The sequence below is a fragment of the Mustela nivalis genome (genome assembly GCF_964662115.1).
Source record: "Mustela nivalis genome assembly, chromosome: 4".
Lineage (NCBI taxonomy): Eukaryota > Metazoa > Chordata > Mammalia > Carnivora > Mustelidae > Mustela > Mustela nivalis.
Genome location: NC_139023.1, coordinates 6925131 through 6950848, shown reverse-complemented (window position 1 = coordinate 6950848; position 25718 = coordinate 6925131). Strand labels below are relative to the sequence as shown.

The following is a 25718-nucleotide window of genomic DNA, read 5'->3' as shown; positions in this document are numbered from 1 at the left end:
GAGTAGAGCCCAAGAGCTCGATCTCAGTACGCGGAGTCATTCCTTTGTTTGTTTTATGAGCTATTCCTTTGAAGGCTCAGAATATTTGTTTACCTTTAATCACCAGGAAGTGGGAATGTCATGAAGTGACATGAAAATAACAAGCACTTTGTTGAACTTGAGCTGTTTGCATAAGATGTGTCAGACAGATAGAAGCATGAGTTAGGGGCTTCTGGGGGGCTCAGCAGGTTAAGCGTCTGCCTTTGGCTCAGGCCATGATCCCAGGTCCTGGGATTGAGTCCCATGTCAAGCTCTGCAGGGAGCCTCCTTCTCTCCCGCTCCCTCTGCAGCTCCCCCTTGCTGGTGCTGTCTCTCTCTAAAATAAAATCTTTTTAAAAAGCATGAATTTACTAGTATACTTAATCTCTTAGTTACTAATTCAGGCAAGATGAACACATGGGTCATATGTATTCACTAAAATATCTTAACTCTTCTCTGGATTGTACTCACCAGTGGAAATCCAGACTTTTCCAGAGTAGTAGAATAAGAAAATAAAACGTTTTCCAAGAAGGAAGTTGTATTCGTTTTCTATGCTGTGGAGCAGATGACCACAAATTTAGTGGCTTCGAACAACAGACATTTATTATCTAACAGTCTCTTGGGCCAGGAGTTTGGCATGGCTTCACCCTCAGCTCAAGGTCGCACAGACCTGTAGTCAAGGTGTTGGCCGGGCTGCATTTCCCTCCGGAAGTTCAGGCACATCTGGAAGAATCTGCTTCCACGCAAAATCAGGTTGTTTGCAGATGTGTTTCCTTATAGCTGTATGAGTGAAGACCCTGGCTTTGTGTAGACTCCCCTTGGAATCCATGTGTGGATCCTACAAAGTTCCTTGCCCTGTGGGTTCCTTGAAGACCACATGTTGCTTCATCAAGCCAGGTTAGGAGCATCTTTTGCTCCAGTCCACCAACAAACATTTTTATATCATGTAATATGATCACAGAATCAACACCCACCACCTTTGCCATATTCTGTCACTTGAATTGGTAGACTGAGTAAAGTAGATTGCCCTCCAAATGTGGGCCTATCCACTGTAGGGCTGGATAGAATAGAAGGCTGAATAAAAGAGAATTCCCTCTCTCTGCTTGCACATCTTTGAGCTGAGACATCTGTCTTCTGCCTTTGGATTCAGGCTCAGACTAGTACTTCAACCATCGGCCCTCCTGGTACTGGGCCTGCAGACTTGGACCAGGACCACACCACGGTCAGCTCTCCTGGGTCTCCCGCTTGCTGACTTCATGTCTTGGGATTTCTCAGCCTCCACAATCATGTGAGCCAATTCCTTACAAGAAATCTTATAGACTGATATGATACTCTGTGACCAAGTGATCTATCTCTGGGATTTTTATCTTAAGAAAATAAAATTCCAAAGACTTTTGTAAAATGAGCTATATGCACAAAGTTATTAACCACAGTGTTACGGATAATAATGAAAAACTAAAAACAAGGTACGTGTTTCACAACTAGAGAATGGCTGAACAGATTACAGTGCGCCTGTTTGAAAGAAAATCATGTAGCCATTAAACTAATAATCACGAGGACTATGTAGCAACACAGGAAAGTATTTACAAGTAGATGTGAGTTTATTTTTTTTAAAAAAGAACATTAAATTATATAAAAACTATAGTATAACAAGAAAAAGTAAGTAATGAAAAGAATCCACGTTTGGGTCATGGGACTGCAAAATTTCTCATAACTTTCCTTTACGATTAAGATATTTTCAAAACAATAATTAAAAGGCATAAAAATGAAAACAATGAGGGGATTGAATTATCAGTGGTTCTTAACTGGGGTAGACTTGAGAATTTAAAATATTTATACCTGGGTCTTACCCTGTGAAACTTTTGAGCTAGGGATAGGGTAGCTACATATTTAAATACACACACACACACACATGCAGAGAGCTGATTCTGATGCACACTGGTAGGCAATTTCTCAGAGTAAAATTCCACAAATCTCTGGAAAGTAAGGGAGCTATTGCAGGGACAAGCTCAGTCTTGGTTTTGAGGCACCACGGGAGACGGACACAGGCTGCTCTTACTGTGTGCTTGGCTTGCTGCCATCCCCGTCCTCAGGGTCTGTGGTCTGGGGGCAGTCTGTGGCATCGCCCTCTGGGCAGGATTGCTCCACAAGGCGGAAGGCCTCCAGGAACTCATTGATGTCGATGTGGCCATCCTTGTTGAAGTCAATGCTCCGGGCAAGGTCACAGATGCAGTCATCTGTGATGTCAATGTTCATATGAGAGCTGAACAGCTTCCAAGTCTGCCTGAACTCGTCCAACGAGATGAACCCTTACCAGAGAGAGGAATTCAGGTCAGTGAGTCAGTCTAGTTTTCATGTCCATCTGCTCTGACATTCTTGCAGGGACACCTGCTCTCTACCGTTGAACAGACAAAGATGGCCAAGGCCTTGCATCTAGTTTAAACTACCAAGGGGGTGGCACAAAACCAATGGTTCACCAGGGATTCTCAACTGGGAGCATTTTTGCTTCCCTTCCTCTAGGGACATTTGCCAAGGTTTGGAAACGTTTTTGATTGTCATGACCGTGGTGGGTGTTACTGGAATCTAATGGGTAAATGCCAGAAATGCTGCTACATACCCTACAGTACACAGGATGGACCCCCAAAAAACAAATATTCAGGCCAACATGTCAAAAGTGCCCCTGCTGGGAAACCAGGCATTAAGTCATCCCAAACAAATATTTTATTTTGCTTATAAAAAGCCTCTGGATCCATACATCTATGGTCAATTGATTTTTTTTTTTTTACAAGAGTTCCAAGACTATTCAAAGGGGAAAGAATTGTTTTTCAACAGATGGTAATGGACAACTGGACATCCTGATGTAAAAGAATGAAGCTATCCCCCTACCTTGCACTACCAACAAAAATTGACTCAAAATGAATCAAAGGCCTGATTGGAAGAGCTAAAAGTATAAAACTCTTAGGAAAAAAACATAGATGTAAATCTTTGCTATCTTGGATTATGTCATGGTTTCTTAGATATGACACCAAAAGCACAACAACAAAAAAAGATAAATTGGACTTTATTTTAATTAAAAAATTTTGTGCATCAAAGGAAACTACCAAGAAAGTGAAAAGACAATCTATAAAGTTGGAGAAAATACTTGCAAATCATCTATCTAATCATGGCATAGTATCAAGAATATATAAAGAACTCTCATAAATCAACAACAGAAAAATGGATAACTCAATTAAAAGATAGGCAAAGGATTTGAATTGACATTTCTCCAGAGAATATATAAACATTTACAATAAACACATGAAAAGATGCTCAATATCATCGGTTATTAAGGAAATGCAAATCAAAGCCTGGAGATACTGTACACCCAGCAGGATGGCTTTGACAAGGGTGGGCAGAGGTAGGAAGTGTTGGCGAGGACAGGAGGATAAGGAGAAACTGGAACCGTCAGACCTTGTTAATAGGATTATAAATGAGTATAGCCACTGTAGAAAATAGTCTGGCAGTTCCTCAAAAAGTAAAACAGAGTTTTATGCTATGATTCAGTAATTGCATTCCTAGGAATACATCCAAGAGAATAAAAAAACATATGCTCACATAAAAAGTTGTACACAAATATTCACAGAGTCATCATAACAGCCAAAAAGTGGAGACGATCTAAATATCTACCAACTGAAGAGTGGATAAACAAAATATGGTGTAGATATTTTATATCCATAGGACGAAATTATTAGCCAGCTCTAAAGAGGAATAAAGAACTCATACATGCTGCGACATGGAAGAACTGTGAAAACCTTACGCAAAGTAGAAGTCAGACACTAAAGGCCATAATATTGTAGGATTCCATTTATATGAAATGTCCATAGTAGGCAAATCTTTAGAGACAGAAAGCAGATTAATGGCTTCCAGGGGCCGATGGAGAAGGGGCAGGGGCGGAGAGTGACCGCTAATGGGTCTGGGTTTCTTTTTAGGGTGATGAAGTGTTCTATAATTAGATAGTGGTGATGTTTACACAACCTTGTGAATATCCTAAGAACCAGTGAACTGAACATTTTAAGTGGTTAAATTATATGGTATGTGAATTATATCTAAAAGTAGGTGGGGAGAGTGTAGTAATATTGAAAAAGGTCTTTGGGCCAGTAGGGGAACAGGAAGAGGGATACCAGACCTCCCTATACATTTTTTTTTAAAGATTTTATTTATTTATTTGACAGAGAGAGATCACAAGTAGGCAGAGAGGCAGGCAGAGAGAGAGAGAGAGGAAGGGAAGCAGGCTCCCCACTGAGCAGGGAGCCCGATGCAGGACTCGATCCCAGGACCCTGAGATCATGACCTGAGCCGAACGCAGAGGCTTAACCCACTGAGCCACCCAGGGGCCCTTCTCTGTACATTTTTTGCTAAGATCCTGTGAATCTGTAGTTATTCCAAATACGTTTAAAAAGAATACTTCGGGATGAGATTGTAAAAGCCTTTCTACTGTAGGCACTCCCCAGTACTTTATGGCTATCTTTGATAGGACGATAAGGGACAGCACACCTTCTAATCACGGTTTTTCCTATGAGAAGTTCTCATCCCTTTTGTCTTCATTCTTCTCTGCCTGACCTCTCTTCTACATGGATTGCGCCTAGTGCCAAAATACTTTTCTAGTTTCTGCCATTTATTTATAAGCATAATTGTTATTTACTTTGCCCCCAAAGTGCTTGAGTAGAGAGCTAAATGACCAGGAAGGAGACTGAAAAGGAGGTTAAGTACATGCTACACATCAGAAGTGACGGGCTAACAAGTGTCTTTACCTGAATGATCACTGTCTATGATCCTAAAGATGGTCTCCAGGTTGGATCGGTTCCGATACAGTGTTTCCAGCAAACTTGACTGGATGTTCTACAAAAGAAAATATACGTTCTTTCTGTATCTTATGTTCAGGCTTGTCCTCATATATAATTAACACACAATCACCCCTGACAATAAGATAGGGTTGAAACAGCCTGAAGAGATTTTATCCCTAAGCCCTTCAGCCTACCAAATAACCTAAGGGTTTAAGAAGTACTTATAGCCCATGATGGAAAGGTTCTAAAATTGACTCTGGTAATCTGTGAATATATGAAAAACCACTGAATTGTAGGTTGAATGGATGAATTGTATGGTATGTGAATTAAATTGAAATAAAGCCATTTTAAAAAGTACCTAGCCCAAGGCCTTACATTCAATAAGTATTTGTTGAATAAAGCCTTTTTCTTTTTCTCTTTCTTTCTTTCTTTTTAAGTGAGGGAAGCAGGACGGTGCCCGGGAAGTCAGACAGACCTGGGATTGGGTCCCAGTTCTACATTCTAGCAGCTCGGTGAGCAGCGTCCTTGCAGGTATAATGGTGCTGATAAGACCATCCTTGTGAGGTAGGTATTTTGAGGATAAATTGAGGCAACATATGTAGGTCACTTAACACAAAACCTGACAAACAGAAGCTCAACAAGTAGTTCCCTTTTCTCATCCATCTTCTTTTCTGGGTTCTCCATACTTGCTGCTGATGCAAAGTTCCCCATAGGGAGTTTCATGGCCCACAATATGGCGGCACGCAGCCTCTTCCCACCATTACCTCACGGCTCCGTTGTTCCTTGGCCAAGTCCTTCAGCCAGGACTTGTACTCCAGCATGGAGTCCGTGGAGCTGCTCACCAGCTGTGGCCTCAGCATCCGCCATGGCAGTCCCAGCCGCAGCACCGACTCCACGGCTTCCGCCCAGTCACTCAGGGAGATGAAACCTACAGCAACAAGACCACGAGCTGACTTGTCACTTACAAATCCAGTGTCCTGCCCCACAGTGCAGACCTTTTTATCCTGACATACCCCCTGCTGTCTGCAGGGAACAGAATTAATGGGCACTGTCACTCTTTTTGTGGGTTAGGTAGAGTTTCCTGGAAATGGGTTGCACGAGTATGCCCAATTAAATAAGCATTTATGGCCCAGATAGTGCATGGGACATAATTATATTTTAGAATTATTTGTGGTCTATCTATAATTCAAATTTAATTAGGCATCCTGTTTTTGTTTGCTAAATCTGGCACACTATTGAAAAGTCACACAACACTCCTGTAAATAATATCCTAAAACTATATACATATATATATGTGCATATACAGCATTAGTTGTTGGTACGTATACGAGAAGATACTGCCGTGAATTTATGATTGTTACCATTATTTTCTAATGGGGATATATATATATATATATATATGTAGTCAATGTATATTAGACAAATATTCTATTTAGTTGAGCAAAGACAAAAATCCTAGCTTTGATAATAGAACACAGAACATATATGTATACACTAAGCAAGAATAAGAAGCCAAATCATTGTTTTTTTTGCTAATTTTTGGATATATTCTTGTAACTTCCTGCACCCATTGGTTTTTGCTCAGTTCTGGCCTTGTTACCCTCCCCTTGTCTCCATCTCTTTGTAACATCCCCTCTATAGTTTGCTAAACTCACATTCTGTTAAAAGTTTGGAATTTTAGGGCGCCTGGGTGGCTCAGTGGGTTAAGCCACTGCCTTCGGCTCAGGTCATGATCTCAGGTTGCTGGGATCGAGTCCCACATCCGGCTCTCTGCTCAGCAGGGAGCCTGCTTCCCTCTCTCTCTCTCTCTCTCTCTCTCTCTCTGCCTCTCCATCTACTTGTGATCTCTCTGTCGAATAAATAATTAATAATTTTAAAAATCTTAAAAAAAAAAAGTTTGGAATTTTAGGGACACTTGGGTGGCTCAGTTAGTTAAGCAGCTGCCTTTGGCTCAGGTCAGGATCCCTGAGTCCCAGGATAGAGTCCTGCATCAGACTCCTTGCTCAGCGGGGAGTCTGCTTCTCCCTTCACCCTGATTGAGCTCTCTCTCACTCTCTCGCTCTCTCATTTTATTTAAAAAAAATAAATAAAAGCTTGGCATTTTAAACTTTAGAAAAGATAACAAGAACATTAAGTTGAATAAAATGAAAAGAGGAGTCAAAGATGCCCTTTGGTGCTGACTTCAACAAATAATGATGTGATGACTTCTGCTGCAAAGATTTTTTTTTTTTTTTTTTTGCCTGTTTCCTTTTAGGAATATTTTACTTGTCTGGTCTTACCAGTTTTATCTGTGTCATGCTTCTTAAATTCACCAAGAAGATCTGAGGAATGAGCAAATAACTTTTCCCGCAGAGATCTCAGCGCGGACTCCTCTACTCTGCTAATCCTGGGACAGGGGATGAAAACAAACATTTTAAAAAGTTCACATCAAGGAAACAGTCACACGTTTGTTTTTCTTACCACACTTCTCTCTCTCTCTCTCTTAACACCTCAACCTTCTGAAAGAAGAGCTCCAGCTCTGATTTCTCCCCGTTACTTCTCCCTGCTGGGCTCAAGCAGGACCTGCCACCGTCCTACCCAGTGCAGGACAGTAGTTACGGCAAAAGTTCTGGAAAAAGACCACCTTTGTGGTAATGTTATCCTACCGTACCACACCTCAATTTCCCCATCTTCAAAACAAGAAGGAAGGAAGGAAATTTGTACCTGCCTCTTAGGATTGTGAAGATTAGAAAAGTCAGTTCATACAAAGCACTTAGAAGAAAGCCCAGCACATTCAAAGTGCTTAGTAAATGGTACCTGTTATCATGCTAATATGCTTTCCTTATAATTTGTTATTATGTTATATAGACACAAGGCAAGATTTATGAATAATGAAATGACATTAATTAAGTTTTCTCATTCTTACTGGATCAAAAGAGTAATCCTGAGCACAACACTAGGCCCAAAGTAAGTATTCAATAAATACGTGTAGTTGAATGAATAAAAAGATAAGAAGAGATAAAGGGAAAGAAAAAAAGAGAAAAAGGTAAATATATACTTTGTCCTGCCTCATTGAGGAACCAGCCATTCTATAAATGATGACCAGATAACCTATCTTTTGGGGGCTAACAGTGACAGACACACATGTGCACATACACACACACACAGTTTCAATCATGTTTGATGAAAATCGTCCTCACAGTTTAAGGTGTTTAGCTGAATAATCCTTACGGGGGCGCCGGAGACCCCTAGAAGAGTGTGAACTTCCTAAAACTCATCCCTAAATGTATGGGTATGTGAGTGTATTTGCTTTTTCTGGAGGGAGTTCATTGTTTCATCAAAGGGTCAAAGAAATATTGGACTCCCTCGGGCACCTGGGTGGCTCAGTTGCTTAAGCATCTGACCCTTGGTTTCTGCTCAGGCCATGATCTCAGGCTCGTGAGACCGAGTCCCACATGGGGCTCCACACTCTGTGGGGAGTCTGCTAGAGATTCTCTTCCTCTTCCTCTGCCCCTCCCCTGTTTGTGCGCACTCTCTCTCCAATTAAAAAAAAAAAAAAAAAGAACTATGGGACTCCTTCTCCTCCCAAAAGTTTTAAACAACTGGTTTGACAAAGCATTCAAACCATCTCCCGTTACGTTATCATCATCCAGCGTGAGCACACAGGGACGTAGTGTAGTGATGTTCTCAGGCCGCATCTAGATGGACGAGGCTCTCTGTTTCTACATCAGGCGGCCAACAGGGGCCGCAACTAAATGCAGAGCTCTGCGTGGATTACCTCAGTCCTCCAACACCCACTGAGGAAGGTCCTATTATTACGCCCCTTACAAAGTAACTAATGCACAGTCATGTAGCTAAAAGGGGTGGGACCAGCAACCAATCTTGACAGGTGAACTCTAGGCAGGTCAGACTCTTCTTGTGAGATGTGGATGTGAAGCCAGAGGAAACCGATGCCGAATGAGTCCTCTTCTAAGAAAAACACGCGGTCCCGAGTATGCGGACCCCGAGCCATCAACTCCGGGTGGTCAGAGACATTTCCCCTCACTCCCGCTCCAGGGAGTTGACGTTGTTGGACAAGTGATCACTGGGTAAATTAGCTGATGTTTACTTGCTTTCATAAAGCCAATGAATATTTCCAAGAGCTCTTTAATCATGTTATTAAAACATGCCTATAGGCTTCCCCACAGTGATTTCTTTTGTAGCGACGACACCTAAAACCCGTGGAATCGGGCATTGCAGTTGTGCGGGGCCCACGCCTAGAGGTCCTGCTTGGTGGGGCTGTGGGGTGTCCAGGTGCCTGAGTTTGGGTAGAGCTTCCCTTTGGTGATGGAGGCCTCCGCACAGTGGGTCTGACTATCACTTAATGAGTTTAAATTCTCATATAAAACGTCTTCTTGAGTGATGTGGCCTTGATTTTCTAACAACTTGAGTGTTTCATAACTCCGGATATTTAGTAACTCAAGAGTGGTTTAAAATAAGGCTCTTTATAGCACTCACACCAACAGATGTTAAATATTAATGTGGTCTCTTTCCACTGGATTTATGTTAACTTTGGTTTGATTTCTAATTAGTTCATCTGATAATTAAAGAAGCTTGTTCCGTGGCACTAAAACTGCATCTGTTAGTCGCTTTTGTACACTGGGACCCTCTTCTTGGTGAGAGGCAGTACCACATGTCCATTACGTGTCTGATTTCTGAACCAAGATGGCCTGGGCCAGGCTTGCCTTCCCTGTATATTAGCTGTGGGACCATGGACTGGCGGATTTAACCTGTGTTCCTTAATGATCTCCTCCATAAAACTGAAATTCATCTGTATTTCCTAAGTTCATTGTGAGACAATACGTATAAATTCTTTACAATAGCACTTCGTGGATGGGAAGCTCTCATCGAAGGTGAGAACTCAGAATCATCTCAACAGAAACCATGCAAGTCATATTATACACGTCCGTCCCCAGGAAGAAAAAGGCACTGTCAACAAATGTGTGGACTGAATCCCATCTGTCAAATCCCTAGAAACCAAAGAACCTTTGGCTGTGGCTTATGGGGTAAAACAAACCCTTTATGGATGAGAGAAAACATAAGAGTGATCCTGGAAAGACTCAGTGGCCTGGCATATGGTTACCCAAGATGCCCCCATTGAGAATAACTTCTGCAGGAAGCAAATCTGTTGCTTCCATTAATGATGGGTACGTGCAGATCTTAAAGTGTATGCAGAAGAAGAAAGAGGCCATTGCCATGTCTGTTGTAGACCTCACTGCTGACATCGCTGGATTTCGTTGTTTTGTTGTTATTCTAAGTAGGCTCCATGCCCAGCGTAGAGCCCCATGTGGGGCTTGAACCCACAAACCTGAGACGGACACCTGAGCTGAGCCCACTGAGCCACCCAGGTGCTCTGTAAATTCTGAACAGTCACTTAGAATTTGGATGAATGTAAGAACGCTTGACATTTCAAAGTTTCTACAAACACCGTAATTCTGTTTTTCCGTAAATCGTTCATTAAAGATTCTTACCTCTGCCTCATAGTCAGCATGTGGGTTGCCTTGTTTGCTTGATACTGCACGATGTGCGGGCTCAGGGCCGGCCCCAGCTTGACGTAGGCCCCCCTGTTGCTGCCAACTTCATAGTAGTTGGAGGCAGAAAAGATGGTCAAGACCTGGACCAAAACAGAAGGCCTTCGGATTCACTGAAGAACGCTTCACCCCCGATCTGATAGGGCCCAGCCCAGTCTCAGGGGCTGCCCCTCCGCCTTGACCTCACCTATGGATATTTTTACTTCTTTAAAGTCATCAATGCTAGTGAAGCAGGAGGTGAGATTCAAGCAATAATTTGAATTCTGATAGGACACCCACAGCATGGTATCTTTTTTAAAAGTTTTATTTATTTAGAGAGAGAGTGAGCACGAGAGGGGGAGCACCAGCTGCGGGAGAGACAGAGGCAGACGGAGACGCAGACTCCCTGCTGAGCAGGGAGCCCGACCCGTGAGCCCCCAACTCCAGGATCATGACCTGAGCCGAAGGCGACACTCAACCAACTGAGCCACCCAGATGCCCCAAATAATGGGATTTCTTCCCTTTTAGTCTCAAGTACAGCAGCCAGGGTCAGACATAACACTCCGTTTAGGTCAACCAGAGGCGAGCTGGATCTTACAGTCGGCACCCCAGTCGTGAAAGCTGGTGTGAGGCCTTGTCACAGACAGAGCTTCCCACCGAGTCCTGTGTCCCCTAAGATGACCTGTGAGAAAAGCTTCCACACTGTCGGGACATCAGGAAACGGTAGATACTGCGTTTCTTCTCTGAGAGTTACAAGAAATAGAGGAAACTGAAGGTTCTCGAAGTCCTGCAGGAGACAAACTTGGACTAACCAGACGTTTCTGAGATTAGTTGATCTCCCTCTTTACGCCCCGCACGGAAGCCTGTTCTTCTGCAGACTTAGCTCTCCGGGCCATGCTCTCATCCCAGCGGCACCGGGCTGGGCAGACGCTGGAGGACGAAGGTGCGAGAAGGCGAGGCAGGACACGGAACGCGCTCCGGAGAAGACAAGCCACGCGGCATCCCCGCCGGGCCGCGGTGCAGAAACCCCGTCACCTTGTCGCCTTGTTGGAAATGCATGTCAGTGAGCGATGTGACTTCAGAAACAGAGACGTGGCTGGGAAAACCCCATTTCTGTCCCAGAGATGGGGTCGTCTCTGCCCCTCTGTTCTCTCAAGGGTCGACTGAGTGGCAGCAGCAACCGGACTCTGAGGTTTGAAGAGGCTGCGAGGGGCGCCTGGGCGGCTCTGTCGTTGCTCATCTGCCTTCCCCTGGGTCATGATCCCAGGGTCCTGGGATCCAGCCCAGCCTTGGGGGCTGCTGCTCAGCAGGGAGCCTGGTTCTCCCTCTTCCCTTCCCCCATCCCCGCTCGCTCTCTCTCTCAAATAAATAAAAACAAAATATTTAAAAATAAAACAACACACTTTGAAAGCATTTGCCATTTTAAAAAATAAGATAAAGTAAATAAATAAATAAAGGGACTGTGAAAGTCAAGGGTAAGTGACTGTAAAGGACCTGGTTGCCCTGAGCAGGGGGGCGGGGCTGACTGTGCTCGCCCAGGCCAGGAGGAGCAGGAGGGAGCACTCCCGCACCACGGCCAACCCGGCGCCTACCTTGCGGCTGTGGCAGAACTCGTAGCCCTCCGGTTTGCACTCGTGGGAGCGGATCAGGAACTGCAGGTTGTATTTCTGCAGCAACTGTTCTGTCACATTCGGGCCAAAATAACAGCCTCCTCCTCTCACGGTGTTGGCCTTGCAGCCGTCCTGGGCCATGGGATCGCTCCACAGGATATCGACCACCTGCAGAGACCAAGAGATGTTACTTCCCTAAAATCTAGGCAGAGATTCAGAGTCACTCCATGAAGATGGGAGGAGGAGGAGGAGGAGTGAAAGGCGGATGAGGAGAGGAAGAAGAGACTACAAATGTTTGCATAAATGTGAGTGATTGTGCATGGGATCAATATTTGATATGTGCTTATATATATGTGTACATATATGTATGTATATGTGTATATATCATATATATGTATGTATGTGTATACACATATATGTGTACATATGTATATGTGCACATACATATATGTACATATATATTTTTTTAAAGATTTCATTTATTTATTTGACAGACAGAGATCACAAGCAGGCAGAGAGGCAGGCAGAGAGAGAGGAGGAAGCAGGCTCTCTGCTCAGCAGAGAGCAGAGAGCCCGATGCAGGACTTGATCCCAGGACCCTGAGATCATGATCGGAGCTGAAGGCAGAGGCTTAACCCACGGAGGCACCCAGGCACCCCTAAAAGATTTTATTTATTTATTTGTCAGACAAAGAGAGCGAGCACAGGCTGGGGGAGAGGCAGAGGTAGAGAGGGAAGTAGGCTCCCCACTGGGCAGGGAGCCCAACTCAAGACTCGATCCCAAGACCCTGAGATCATGACCTGAGCCGAAGACACTTAACTGACTGAGCTACCCAGGTGCCCTGACGTATGCTTATATTTTGAACCCCTGAGGTTCCAGAATTTTTTATTACTCAGAGGAGGGTGTATATGTGCATACTGTTTGACAACCATGTTATCCACTTTCTTGGAGATAAATCTCAAATGAAAGCTTGGTATGTAAACCACCTAACAAGCGAGTGGCTCTGGGAGAAATCTTCAGTTAGCTGAAGAGTGTCTGGTCTCCTGGACGGTTGTCCTAAAGAGAAGGCAGAAGTTGTGGGCCTGGCAACATGATCTCTCATGCAGCCATCAGAAGGCCCCAGCTGTGGTCCTGGGAAAGTACGATCAAATGCTTCAGGTCTTCAAGTCATCGCAGAAGAGAATTCTCTCAAAAGAATTTGCAGAAGAGCTGAACAATTGTCTAGCAATTCAGGTTCTGCCCTTTTGTTACTATTCAGGAAAACACTGATGGCCAATCTTCTATAATTTACATTAAATAATGGGTGTATTTTGGTTGTTGACACCCAATACTTTCTAAATGTACTTTTGAGGGAAAAATGCATTTGATTCGTAAATATGGGAACATTACTACTGAGTCACATTTTGCAAAAGGAGAGATTTGCATTTACTTTAAAAGTTTGTTCTACGTTGGTGTTGAAACCCATCAACATCATGGATGGATAGCTCAGGGAGCTCGCCATCTTTCTCCCTGAGGTTTCCCACCTCGGAGTCTGCTGCAACTCCTTTTTCTCAACACCAACCATCTAATGAATCTGCAATCTTACCTAATTCTGAATTCTCTCCTTTTCTTTATTGGATGAACCGTTAAAAAAAAAAAAAAACACAGCCAGGATTATAGGTCAGAAATGGTTGAACACTAGCAAGTTCCCATAGTGCTACAAACACAAGCTTACCACGTGATCTCCCACGTGGATTATAAGCCCCCCACCCCCAGCCTTGCCCCGCCGAAACGTGCCCTCCATGCAGCTGCCGGGGTCCTGGTTGGGCGAACACTGCGAGTGCCTACTCTGTGTTCCTCTCCCTCTTCCTTCCAGCGAACAGAACTCTGATGATGGGCCTCACTGAACCCTTGCTTTCCCGGTCTCCCCTGCAGGGGGGCCGGCTCTGTGACACACGTCTGGAGATTCTGGAAAAGCCTTTCATTGCCTGGTAACAGAGGTCCACAGGAGCTGCTCACCTAACTGGTCTGGCCTGGAGCTACAGTAGCCATCTTTCGGACACATTAAAAACAAAACAAAGCAGCAATGTCCACAATGACAGCCGAGATGCCCTTGAATGGACGGATGGATAAGGAAGATGTGGTCCATATACACTATGGAGTATGATGCCTCCATCAGAAAGGATGAATACCCAACTTTTGTAGCAACATGGACGGGACTGGAAGAGATGATGCTGAGTGAGGTAAGTCAAGCAGAGAGAGTCAGTTATCATATGGTTTCACTGATTTGTGACTCATAAGGAGTAGCATGGAGGACATTAGGAGAAGGAAGGGGAAATGGAGGGGGGGAAATCGGAGGGGGAGACGAACCGTGAGAGACTGTGGACTCCGGGAAACAAACTGAGGGTTTCAGAGGGGAGGGGGAGGGGATGGGTGAGCCTGGTGATGGGTATTAGGAGGGCACAGAGCGCAGGGAGCACTGGCAGTTGGAGGGAAACAATGAATCGTGGGACACTGCATCAAATACTAATGCTGTACTGTACGGTGGCGAACATAACACAATCCACAAAACAAAAACAGAATCAGGGGCGCCTGGGTGGCTCAGGGGGTTAAGCCTCTGCCTTCGGCTCAGGTCATGATCCCAGGGTCCTGGGGTCGAGCCCCGCATCGGGCTCTCTGCTCAGCGGGGAGCCTGCTCCCCCACCCCCGCCTGCCTCTCTGCCGACTTGTGATCTCTGTCTGTCAAATTAAAAACAAAACAAAACATCACAGCGGCCTCCAGTCAGGTCCCGGTTACCCCCCGCCCGCCCCGGGGAGGCGGGTCACTAAACCGGGTTTCCTCGGGCCGCAGAGCGCACCGCGCAGCGCCCCCTCCGCTGTGAGGCGCACCGGGGGGCGGTGAGGCGAACACCGACACCCTCCGGGGGTCCCCGCCCCGGGGGAGGCAGGAGGTGGGGAAATGCCCTCATTTACTGGAGGGAACAGACCCGCTCGGTTCCGGACGGCCCCGCCCGCCGCCCCCCTGCCCGGAGCGGCCCCGCCCCCACCCACCTGCTTCCACTCCTCCCGGGTGGGCTCGCGCGGCTCGCGGGCTTCCGGGTCGGCCTCGGGCGCGGCTCGCTCCGGCTCCCCCTGCGCCCCGCTCGGCGCGCTGCCCCCCTGCTGCGGGCACCCGGGCAGCGCCAGGTCCACGGAGCGCCGCGCCCGCCGGGCCGGGTCCGGAGCCGCGGGGCCGCCGCAGGGGAGGCTGGAGGAGCGGCCGGCTCGGGGCGCCCCGCCGGAGCCCGCGCGCAGGGGCAGGAACCACGGGGTGGGCCGCGCCGCGCCCGCCTTCTTCGGCGCCGGTTTCCCCTTCTCCTTCCTCGTTTTGCGCCTCAGGGTGGAGACGATCTGAAAAGGTCCAGAGAAGATGCAGACGCTGCGACGACCCCGGAGGAGGCTGCTTGGGTGCCCGCCCCCCGGCCCGGCCTCCCAGGTCAGCGCCCCGCGCGGGGGCCACACTCCGGCGCCGGTCCGGGCCCAGCCGCGGGCGCTCAGGGCTCGGGGAAGCCTCCGGTGAGGCCGGGACCCCGCGGCGGTGGTCCGGGCCCAGCCGCGGGCGCTCAGGGCTCGGGGAAGCCTCCGGTGAGGCCGGGACCCCGCGGCGGTGGTCCGGGCCCAGCCGCGGGCGCTCAGGGCTCGGGGAAGCCTCCGGTGAGGCCGGGACCCCGCGGCGGTGGTCCGGGCCCAGCCGCGGGCGCTCAGGGCTCGGGGAAGCCTCCGGTGAGGCCGGGACCCCGCGGCGGTGGTCCGGGCCCAGCCGCGGGCGCTCAGGGCTCGGGGAAGCCTCCGGTGAGGCCGGGACCCCGCGGCGGTGGTCCGGCGCCGTCCGCGGGCCTGCATTCCCGTGCGTCTGTGCTTCCTCGTTCTAGCATTGCATATAGACGGAATCTTACAGAAGTTCTGATCTGGGACCCACTGGCCATGGGTAGAACCTGGTCTCCCACCGCGGCGAAGTCGAGAAAACCCAAGCGCGGCCCCGGTTTCCTGTAGGAGCCCCGAGATCCGTCCGTGCGGGGCCCGCGTGGAGCTCCTTGTTGGACCAGAGGGAGGACTTGCAGCCCGTGAGAATCGCGGGAACAGGAAACGCGCGGTGCGCTGCGGGGGGAGACGCAGCGCGTCTCGGCCTCTCACAGGAATGCTCTTCCCTGTTGAGGAAGGAGGTGGGCGGACGCACCCCTTTCCAGCCCGGACCTAACTGGAGAGATTCTTTTGGCCAGAGAGAGTGTGGTCCCTGTCCCTGACTCCGAGGCATCACGGTACTGGGACCAGGTTGACTATGGAATCACGAGCTGAAAGAATTCGGATCCCGGGCAACAGAGGGGTCAGGCCAGGGAGCAGAGCTGTGGCATCTGGCAACCATTCCTGGCCTGCCCCAGTGCCACAGTGGAAACCAGGGACACAACGTTGCAAGGATAACAACGACAGAGGTCTGGGCCACAACGGGAGCTCTCGGCACGTGCATGACCAAAGAATGAGAACTTTCTGTACATCGATGTAAGGACTGTGATCCAAGGAAGCCATGTCTTGGTGTGGACTGGCCTAGGGCAAGGACAAAGGACACTCAGAGAAGGTCAGCCGAACCTGCATGATGTTTCAAGAGGAATCCAGATGAAAGAGAACAGAACAGAGGTGTTCTCTAACTCTGGACAAGTTCTAATGACTTCCTAGGCACCTGAGCCCCAGCATGGAGAGTGAAAGGCCACCAAGCGTGAATGGACTAGTAACCCCCTCCTCCTCTCCTTGTTGCAACTCTGATTGAGGGCCAGACAAGTAGTCCCACCCCTGTCCACCCATGGGTGACTTTATTTTAAGGATGTTATTATCTGCCGTCAAGAGGCATCGATAAATGATATTTAAGGAGAATAACAGCATTTATATGTATTGAGCCCTTTTTAATTAGGCGCTATGCTGGGCACTTACCGTGAATTCACTGGTTCATGCCACTGCTATGAGACTGCATCTTCATTCATGGTTTTACAGGAATTCATTGATTAGCGCCCCCCTCCACCCCCCACCCCCGTGAGATCCTCATTTATAGTCCAGATGAGAAACAGGAGGCGCAGGGTCACTGAAACATTATCAGGACTGAATCCAGATAGCTGACTCTGGGGCTCCTACTTTTGTGCTTGTCCCTGCTCTTGGTACAGATGGAGACACCCCCCTTCCCCAGAGCTTTGCAAACCAACTATTAGGAAGGTAGCTTTTTGCTAAGCTACAGAAAAGAAACCATTCTTCAGCAAAACTTGCCAAAGTCCCTACTTCTCCTGTATGCATTAAATGTGAATCTTCCCATGAGCTCATCTGCTTTTATGTGACTTGCTGTCTCTCCCTCCGACATAGATACAGAACAGAATGTTTGAATTTTTAAAAAGTGAGGTACAAGACATCACGCAGAATTGACAAAGGAAGTACAAAGAGCTAGTTTTAGGTCTCTTGGGCCCCTCTCCTCCATGAAGAACATGAAACAGTTGAGATGATGGAGAAGCAGAGACGGGATTTATAATGAGGATTTTTGGAGGAAGCTGTTGAAATGCTGCAGGCACCCCTTCTTCCACCTCTGCCAAGGAGTTATCCTTTCCCCTTCCAATACTGAGTCTGTGGGTGCAGGAACACGCATCTCATCTTACAGTAACCAGACCACAAGGAGCCATAGCCAGACAGATAGGACTCGAATCCAGAAACCCTGGACCGAACGCAATTATTGCATGAGACTAATGGAGTGTGGACTCCACGGGGGAGGAGATGAACATGGCTCTACGTGTGGAAAGCAGGGTGTGCATGGAAATTTGGGGAGCAACAGGGACAGACCAAGGCAGAGTATGGCTACCTAACACCTGTCCACTCTTCTGCCTTAGAAATAGAAACCCAGATTCTTACAGATGCTACCTAGAATGAAAAATACACCTTCCAACCTGCCTTTCAGCTAAATGTTAACATATGACAAAATTCTGAGCAGAAATAGGAACAAAAATTTTGTGTACATCTGAATGTCCCTTAAAGGGAAGAAACGTGCCTTTCTTCTACTCTCTAATTTATGCTGCTGGAGCATGGTCACAATGGCTGGAGCTCATGTAGCCATAGTGGGTCATGATGCCACACGGGGGAGCCACAAGAAGGCAGGAAACAGGGCTAGTGACTTTGTGGTGTTACTCTACCAGCCCTGGACTGCTTGCTTCCAGTGTTTATTTACAGAAGGAAGAGATAATCATTAAGCCATTGTCATTTGAAGTTTTCTGTCACTTCAGCCAAAGGCAGTTAATACTATTTCCACTTAAGTTCAAATTTTGTAAAGCACACACACACATATGTTCATTTAATCCTCCAAACATCTAAGATATAGTCATTCATATTCCTATAGGATCCATTCAGAAACTGAAGTTATAATAAATAACTTTTTTCAAGGTAATATTCTATAAGTAAGAGAAAGAGAATTTTTTTCCATATCTGTCCAACTGCATGGGCCATGGTGTAACCACTTGCCATGCCTACTCAAGGAAAAAAGAACATATTTCCCTGCTTCAGTATCTGTGTGGCAGACTACCACTCTCCCAGATCTATTTTCCCCTTCTTTGCCTTAGGAATGGAAACCCCAACTTTTGTGCTAGGCATGTGGCCAACCAGAAAGAAGACTGCATTTCCAGCCTCCGACAAGGTGTAGTCATGGAACTATTTTCTCAATAATGGCACGAGAGCAGAAGAGATGTCTGCAACTTCTTCCCTGGGGCTTTAAAGGGCAGGAATATTCTTCCCCCCTTCCTTCCCCTACCCAATTGCTTGGAACACAGATGTGGTGGCAGACCACCTTGGCCTGCAAAGATGAGGCATGGGAAAAGACACCCTAAGGAGAGCAGAGTAACAAGACATAAGAAGGCTTGGTTCTTGGATAATCTAGTAAAATGAAGCTGCCTTACCAGCTGCGGTGACGTGCATGCTCCAAGGTTCAAACCCAGGTTTGTCTGACTCCAAAGCCATGCTCTTTCATTTATGTCTCATATAATACAGACTTAGATTAATTAGCCCAAAACACACTGGCTTCGTGGTAAACAGTTCTCTTTGGAACTGCTTGGATGAATGTTGTCAAGGATATTGCAATAGGGACTCCTGCATGTGGGAACGGGCAGTCGGAGGACAGAAACCGTAAGACACCATTCGAGTACAAGAGCCTGTGATTAAAAGAAAATGAAATCTTTGCTTTCTAAATTTTCACTTCCAAAGTGCAGCAGAAAATAGAGACGTGCATATTGGAGGTCAGTGGATTTCGTCTCTCATTCCCTCCTCCTGCTGGTGCTTGTGAACTCCCTTGGGAGGCAGCATCTCCGGTTATCTCTGCATCTCCCCGACCACTTTCCCTGCACAAAGTAAGCACTTTAAACACAGCTGTTGGGGTGCCTGGCTGGCTCAGTGGGTTAAGCCTCTGCCTTAGGCTCAGGTCATGATCTCAGGGTGCTGGGATCGAGCCCCACATTGAGTCCCCCATCGGGCTCTCTGCTCAGCGGGGAGCCTGCTTCCCCCTCTCTCTCTGCCTGCCTCTCTGCCTGCTTGTGATCTCTCTCTCTCTCTCTGTTAAATAAATAAATTCTTAAAAAAAAACCATAGCTGTTGAGTTTAATTTAGAATTGATCTCCATCTATCTGCCATAGTGTCCTCCCTGCATGAAGTAGGCACTCACACACATTGGTTGAGTTTAACTGAGTTATTTGAGAAATGGAGGCTGTCCACGAGCAGTGCTGGAGGGGCGGTAGAGCTGTCTACATCAGGGATGGCAGATAGAAGGCTCTCGTTGCCACTCCCCACTCTCGCGTCCATAGCAAACATCATAATGGATCACAGCATACTTGCTCCTTGCCCCCAGATGTGGACCCCTAATCTTTCTCCTTTGACTGGTTTAATGACTTCTCTTAATAGCCCTATTAGTCACCCGGAGTCAGCATGCAAGACAACATTTATGCGCCCGTGATACTGGATTAAATTATTACCAACTGGGTTGTTATTATTATTAACTGGGTTAAATTACGGTGAAACACGCACTACTTCATTACTCAGTCAGTACCTTGTGCCTGTCTAGTTTAGCCAAAAGCTCCAGGTCGGTCATGTCTGACACTCCACCATGAAGAATCAGGACTTTCTCATCAACCAGAGTGGCCAGAGGAAGCCAACAGAAAACATCCTGCAGTATTTTTAGTATTTTCTTGCCATGTGTCTGGAAAATGATATTAGGAAGATACTAAGTTTCGAATGATACACTCCACATGTCTGAACTAAGAAATTTTTGCTTTTAAAGGTCGCCCACCTTATATTTATGCATCACTTCCTTGGTAAAGCCATATCTAGATTTAGAAGCAAAAAATAGATATTATATCAGTGACAACAGTCATGCTATAGCTTAATGTTTATAAAAATTCATATTCTATATACATATACTTAAATACACAGAAAAGAGACTGAAGAATAATAGCCAAAACGCTTACAATTGTAGCATTATCTCAGTTCAGGAAATTATGGGATATTTTTATTTTCATCCTTTTGCTTATCTGTATTTCTTACCTTTTCTATAGAGTATGGATATGTGGGAAACATTTGATGGTTTTATTAGGAGTAGAATAACGTGTAAGTTTTAAAGAAATATTTTAAACATCAGACATTGTGTATTTCTTTATAAAATTGGAAAAGTGCTTTTAAAAGGCACCTAACACCTCAGAAGCTCTAAGAAAATAACTTTTTATGTAATCACAAGCAAACATCAAATACCCAAGCGTGTTTAGTTTGTTACCGTAAGTTCACCATATAGTCCTCATGGTTTCCTCGGTTAAGATGGAACTCTTTCGGGTAGACCAACATGAAGGCGAAAAGAACCATCAGGATCTCGACTGAATCCTTGCCTCGATCCACAAAGTCACCATTAAAGACGTAGGCCCTCTCTGGTGACGGGAGGCCATTCTTCCCGATGAGAACAACAGCAACAAAGGAAAGGGATAGGAAATCAGGACGAGCCGGTGTAATGTCAGACTGAACACCAATTCTGTGTTTTCTGGCTCTCCTGCAAATGTGAATTGTCAACTAAAGCTGGAAGTATTTTTTTACTGGTTTTACAGTTCCTTTCTAGCAGGGCTGAGGTTTTGACATCCTCATCAAAATAAGTGCTTTTTACAAAGCCAGAGTCTTGCCATGTGGTATGGTCAAAGGACGCTAAACTCGTGATCCAAAAGCCAGTTCTAAGTTTTGGCCACAGCATCTTTTTTTTTTTTTTTTTTTTTAAATAAGATGTTTTCATTTATTTGAGAGAGAAAGAGCACACACACCCATAAGCAGGGGAAGAGACAGGGGAGGCCGAGAGAGAATCTTAAGCAGACTCCCCACTGAGTGCAGAGCCCAACTCGGGGCTCAATCCCATAACCCAGACGCCATGAGCTGAGCCACATCAAGAGTCAGACACTCAACCTACTGAGTCACCCAGGGACTCCTGGCCACGATATCTTTAGTAATAACCACAACAGCTGTCAGATTCCTCAGGATTAAACAAAGCATTAAGTAGGAAGATGCTTTGGGAAGCACAGTATATATAAAGTAACATTGAATTAGTAGAACATTCATCTATGTTGTTACATGTTCTACATTTTATAACTAAAAATGGATAGGAAAATAGCTTTCAGGTGCTTTGATAATCACCTTTTTAAAAAAAGATTTTGTTTATATTTTGAGAGTGAGTGAGCAAGAGAGAGAGAGCACAAGCTGCGGGGGGGGGGGGGGCGGAGAGGCAGAGGAAGAAGCAGCTGAGCAAGGAGCAGGGAATCCAACGCGGGGCTCGATCCCAGGATGCTGAGATCATGACCTGAGCTGAAGGCAGACACTTAACTGACAGAGCCACCCAGGCGCCCCAATTTTCTTTATTTGGGAAAAAGGAAATCAATCACTAAATAATGATTTGTTCTCTTTACTAACCTCAGATCTTTTTAAAAAAGATTTTATTTATTTATTTGACAGAGAGAGAGATAGCAAGAAAGGGAACACAATCAGGGAGAGTGGGAGAGGGAGAAGCAGGCTTCCCACTCAGCAGGGAGCCGGATGCGGGGCTCGAACCCAGAACCCCGGGACTATGACCTGAGCTGAAGGCAAACGCTTAATGACTGAGCCACCCAGGCGCCCCTATTAGCCCTAGATTTTTAAAACAGTTTACAAAAGCATACTAAAATATAATACAGTGCTATCTTTTATATTATGTATCTGCTACTATGTATTCTTATTTAAATAATTTAAAATAATATTTTAAAAATCCAAGCAATACTTAAGCATTTGTTTAATAGATACTGTATCTGAACTTCTGGAGTAAGCCTCAGAGCAAGACAGGATCTTACACATTCCTACCTTATAAAATATAAATATTAAGTCATCCAGCTGGCCATGTAAGTCTCCTAGTAAAGATAGAAAGAGAACATCAGTTTCTATGGGTCCTTACCACGGGGTCTCATTTCTACTACAAAAAGGGAAATACCCAGAAAAATCTGACATAGCAATGGTCACTCATTTTTCCGTATGGAAGACAGGGATAAATATTAATTTCCCCAGCTGTAGGAACAGTTAATATTGAAATCAGAAAACACAGTGCTGGCTTTCTACGTGATTATCATAAAGGGTGAAGGAAGCAAAGCTAGGACAGAACTGAGGATGCCCAGTCCAGTGAGACCTGGAGAGAGACCTGCTCGACCCGAGGTAGGAAACCGTCCCTCACTTATGGGCCCGGGTCAGGAGAGTTTTCAACAGATGTTGGGAATCTGTATTTTAATATGAAATCCTCCAACCTTCAAACTTTGGAAATTAATTTAAAAATGTTAAGAACATTCCAGGGCAAGCAAGACCCAAGTGCAGGCTGCGTGTGGGCCTGGAGAGCCAGGTGACAATGGGGTGTCCTATAGTCCGCATCGCCCACGACGGGGACATCGGTCCCCACCAGGTGTGTCAACATGAATGAGAACCTCAGGACGTGGGCAGAATCTCGACAGACGGCATTTCTGTCCGGCGGGAGACCCTCTGAGGGCGGGAGGGGCTGCATGGCCTGGGAAAGCAGAGCGCACGCCCTCCGGCCCCGCAGCGCTTCGCCGCACCTGCCCCGCCTGTTTCCGCACACTCGGGCGCATGCGCGAGCGCTGTCCGCGCAGCGCCCCGCCCGCCCCACCCCTCCCGGTCCCGCTCTCTGGCTCGCGTCCAGCGCGTGCAGCCAGCTCGGGCCGCGCTTACCGCACACGGTGACCTCCTCGCTGTACCGGGTGGAGACCCGGTTGATGTTCGGCAGCTGCACCAGGTGCTTCCTGGTCTCGTGCAGAAGGTTCAAGACGTAGCGAGCGTGCAGCTGCTGCGGGGGGGGGGGGGGCGCAGAGCGGTGCTGACACCCCTGCCGCCACCTGCTGACTCCAGTCACCCGAGACCCCAAGAGGGACCCTGGGGCCCTAGGGCCCCATGCCTGGGTCCTCTCTTCTTCACCCATCTTCTGCTCTGCTTCCTGCTTCCCGTCGTCTCCAAACCCTGAGCTGGTTTCCTCTCTCCTGCAGCTCCACCAGAGCCTTCCCTGCCTTCCACCATCCATTCCCTGTTCCTGCATCCCCTGTCCTCCCTGACCCCTCCTCACCAGCCACAGGCGCCTCCCTGAGGTCCCCAAGCCATGCAGGCAGGGTCCTGCCTCGTGGCCTTTCCATCGGTTCTCTCCACCTAGAAGATTTTTCTGGAGACATCCCACGGCTCATCTCCTCACCACCTTTGACCTTGGCTTGGAAATCACCTTTTCCATGGCGCCTTCCAGGATGACTCTATAAACTGACATCTCTCCTACCTGGAACTTGGTTTATTCTTTCACACAGCTCTACTTGCCTTCTAATATACTCCAGAACTACTTATTTGTTGTTGTTTTGTTATCAGTTGTCTGTCTTCCCCCTGGAACTTGAGCCCTGTGAGGGCGGGAATTTCTCTCTGTCTAGCTCATTGCTGTGGTGCCCGGTGCCCAGAACAGGGCCCGCACACAGCAGTGCTCAGTAATTATGTGTGGGATGTATGAACGAAGAAAGATTACATGGTTTGGAGGTGAGGTTTTCAGTGCATAAAAACTGGCCTCTTGACTTGTGCAAGGTTCTGGCCAAGCAAAGGGGGCACAGACTCTCTCTAGTGGCTCCATGACACCAACATTCTAAACCCAGAACTACTCCTTTTGCGTTGGGTCTGGCCTCCCTCTACGTCCCCCCTGGAGTTGGTGGAGACGCAGGTGCCCCCGAGTGAGCTTACTTGTTTCAGTCTGAAAGCTTCCACCAGGGCCGTCGCGTGGTCGGGAAGGAGCGGGAAGGAGAGGTGTGGTCCTGTGTAATTGTCTGGGACCTCAATGGATTCGTAGTCGCTGGGCTTCTCCATCTCAGCATCCTGGGGGAATCTCTCCTCAGTGAACATGCGGTTCAGGAAGTCCCCTGGTCAGGACAGAGAGGGGAGGCTGGCTTGCGATCAGATGGGCCGTCCACGTGCAACACAGTCGTTCCTTGGACGATGTTGGACGTGGAGCGTGCCAGTCGGGCATCAGCTCCGAGGCCAGAGAGGAGAAAGGAACAGGAAAGTGACAACAGATTCACGTGGGCGGGAGGAAGAAGTTATGCTTTTATGCCCATTCCCTTTGACTTTTATTTTAAAAGATGGCAATTTGTCAGACTTAGAAAGAACAGAAATTTAGGAGCCGAGGCTTGTAAGCAAAAGCAAAAGGAAAGGCCTTGGTGGGGTTGGGGAAAGCTCACAGGCATTTCTGGGGCATGCAGTAAATGTGGCAGAAGCCCTTAGAACTTCAGGGCCCTCCAGGCAAGGGTCCACCTCCAGCCTCTGCCATCTCTGGACTGGGAGCTCGCAGGCCAGAAACACTGTGGAATTAACAACCTTTCCGATCAGCAGCCTTCAACCAGGGAGCCTCGGGAGTTGACATATGGAGACTCTAGTTGTCATCTTCCGTGGGGTCATTCCAAGGCATGCATTTTGCACTGTTTCCCAGGCACACTGAGTTGCTGGCTTAGTAGCACCCCCTCCTCCACACACTTCATTGCCGGGTTTCCCTTCCCTGAATTCCTTCCCCACTCCCACCCACCCCCCACTGTTTCCTGCATTTAACAAATAAGCTCCTTGCACCCAAATTCTTGCCTCCGGGTATGCTCCTGGGAGAACCCAGAAGCTGCCACTGATTTGTCAACCTCCCTGCTCACTCCCTGGCTGTCACCGGGTCTGTGTTCCCTCTGCCACCCCCTTCTGTCTGAGATCTACGACGCCGAGACAGGAGGATGTGCTGCATGGCAGCTCTACTCACGCTCGTGGTTGCTGCTGGGGGTAAAGTGATCCACAAGATAGCTGAAGAAGTCATGGAGCTGCGGTAGAAGCAGAGACTCGGCTTCAGAGATGAGCGCAAAGAGAAGGGGGGGGGGCTCCCGATCAGCCGCACCCCCGGGGCCCCGGGGCTGAAGACAGAGCGCCGGTGACTCCGCCCCCCCATCCCGCGCACCTTGACCTGGTCCTGCTGTCCGGCGTACTCTATGGACTGGAAGATGCGCCAGGTGCAGTGCCGCCTCATCTCCAGGCGCGCCATGTAGCGCCGGTACCATCTCTGGATGAGGGCTGCTGCCCGGAAGGCTGGGACGGGGATGGAGGAGCGAACCTGTGAGCCGGGACTCCCCGGACCAGCGGGGAGGCGAAGGGCCCCTCTCCTGCAT

General features: G+C 47.5%; 1 protein-coding gene across 1 annotated transcript; it reads right to left on the bottom strand.

Moving 5' to 3' along the window:
* Positions 1 to 1600: 1600 nt before the first annotated feature.
* On the bottom strand, positions 1601 to 25718 carry PPEF2 (protein phosphatase with EF-hand domain 2; the record flags this gene model as incomplete). Its single annotated transcript, XM_082729155.1, is given in 16 exon segments — positions 1601 to 2327; positions 4809 to 4896; positions 5606 to 5769; positions 7121 to 7227; positions 10331 to 10473; positions 11962 to 12147; positions 15010 to 15348; positions 20051 to 20200; positions 20291 to 20327; positions 20771 to 20937; positions 22363 to 22409; positions 23233 to 23347; positions 24268 to 24443; positions 25319 to 25376; positions 25511 to 25651; positions 25653 to 25718. Coding segments are annotated over 16 exon segments (2238 nt in total). The 3' UTR covers positions 1601 to 2073.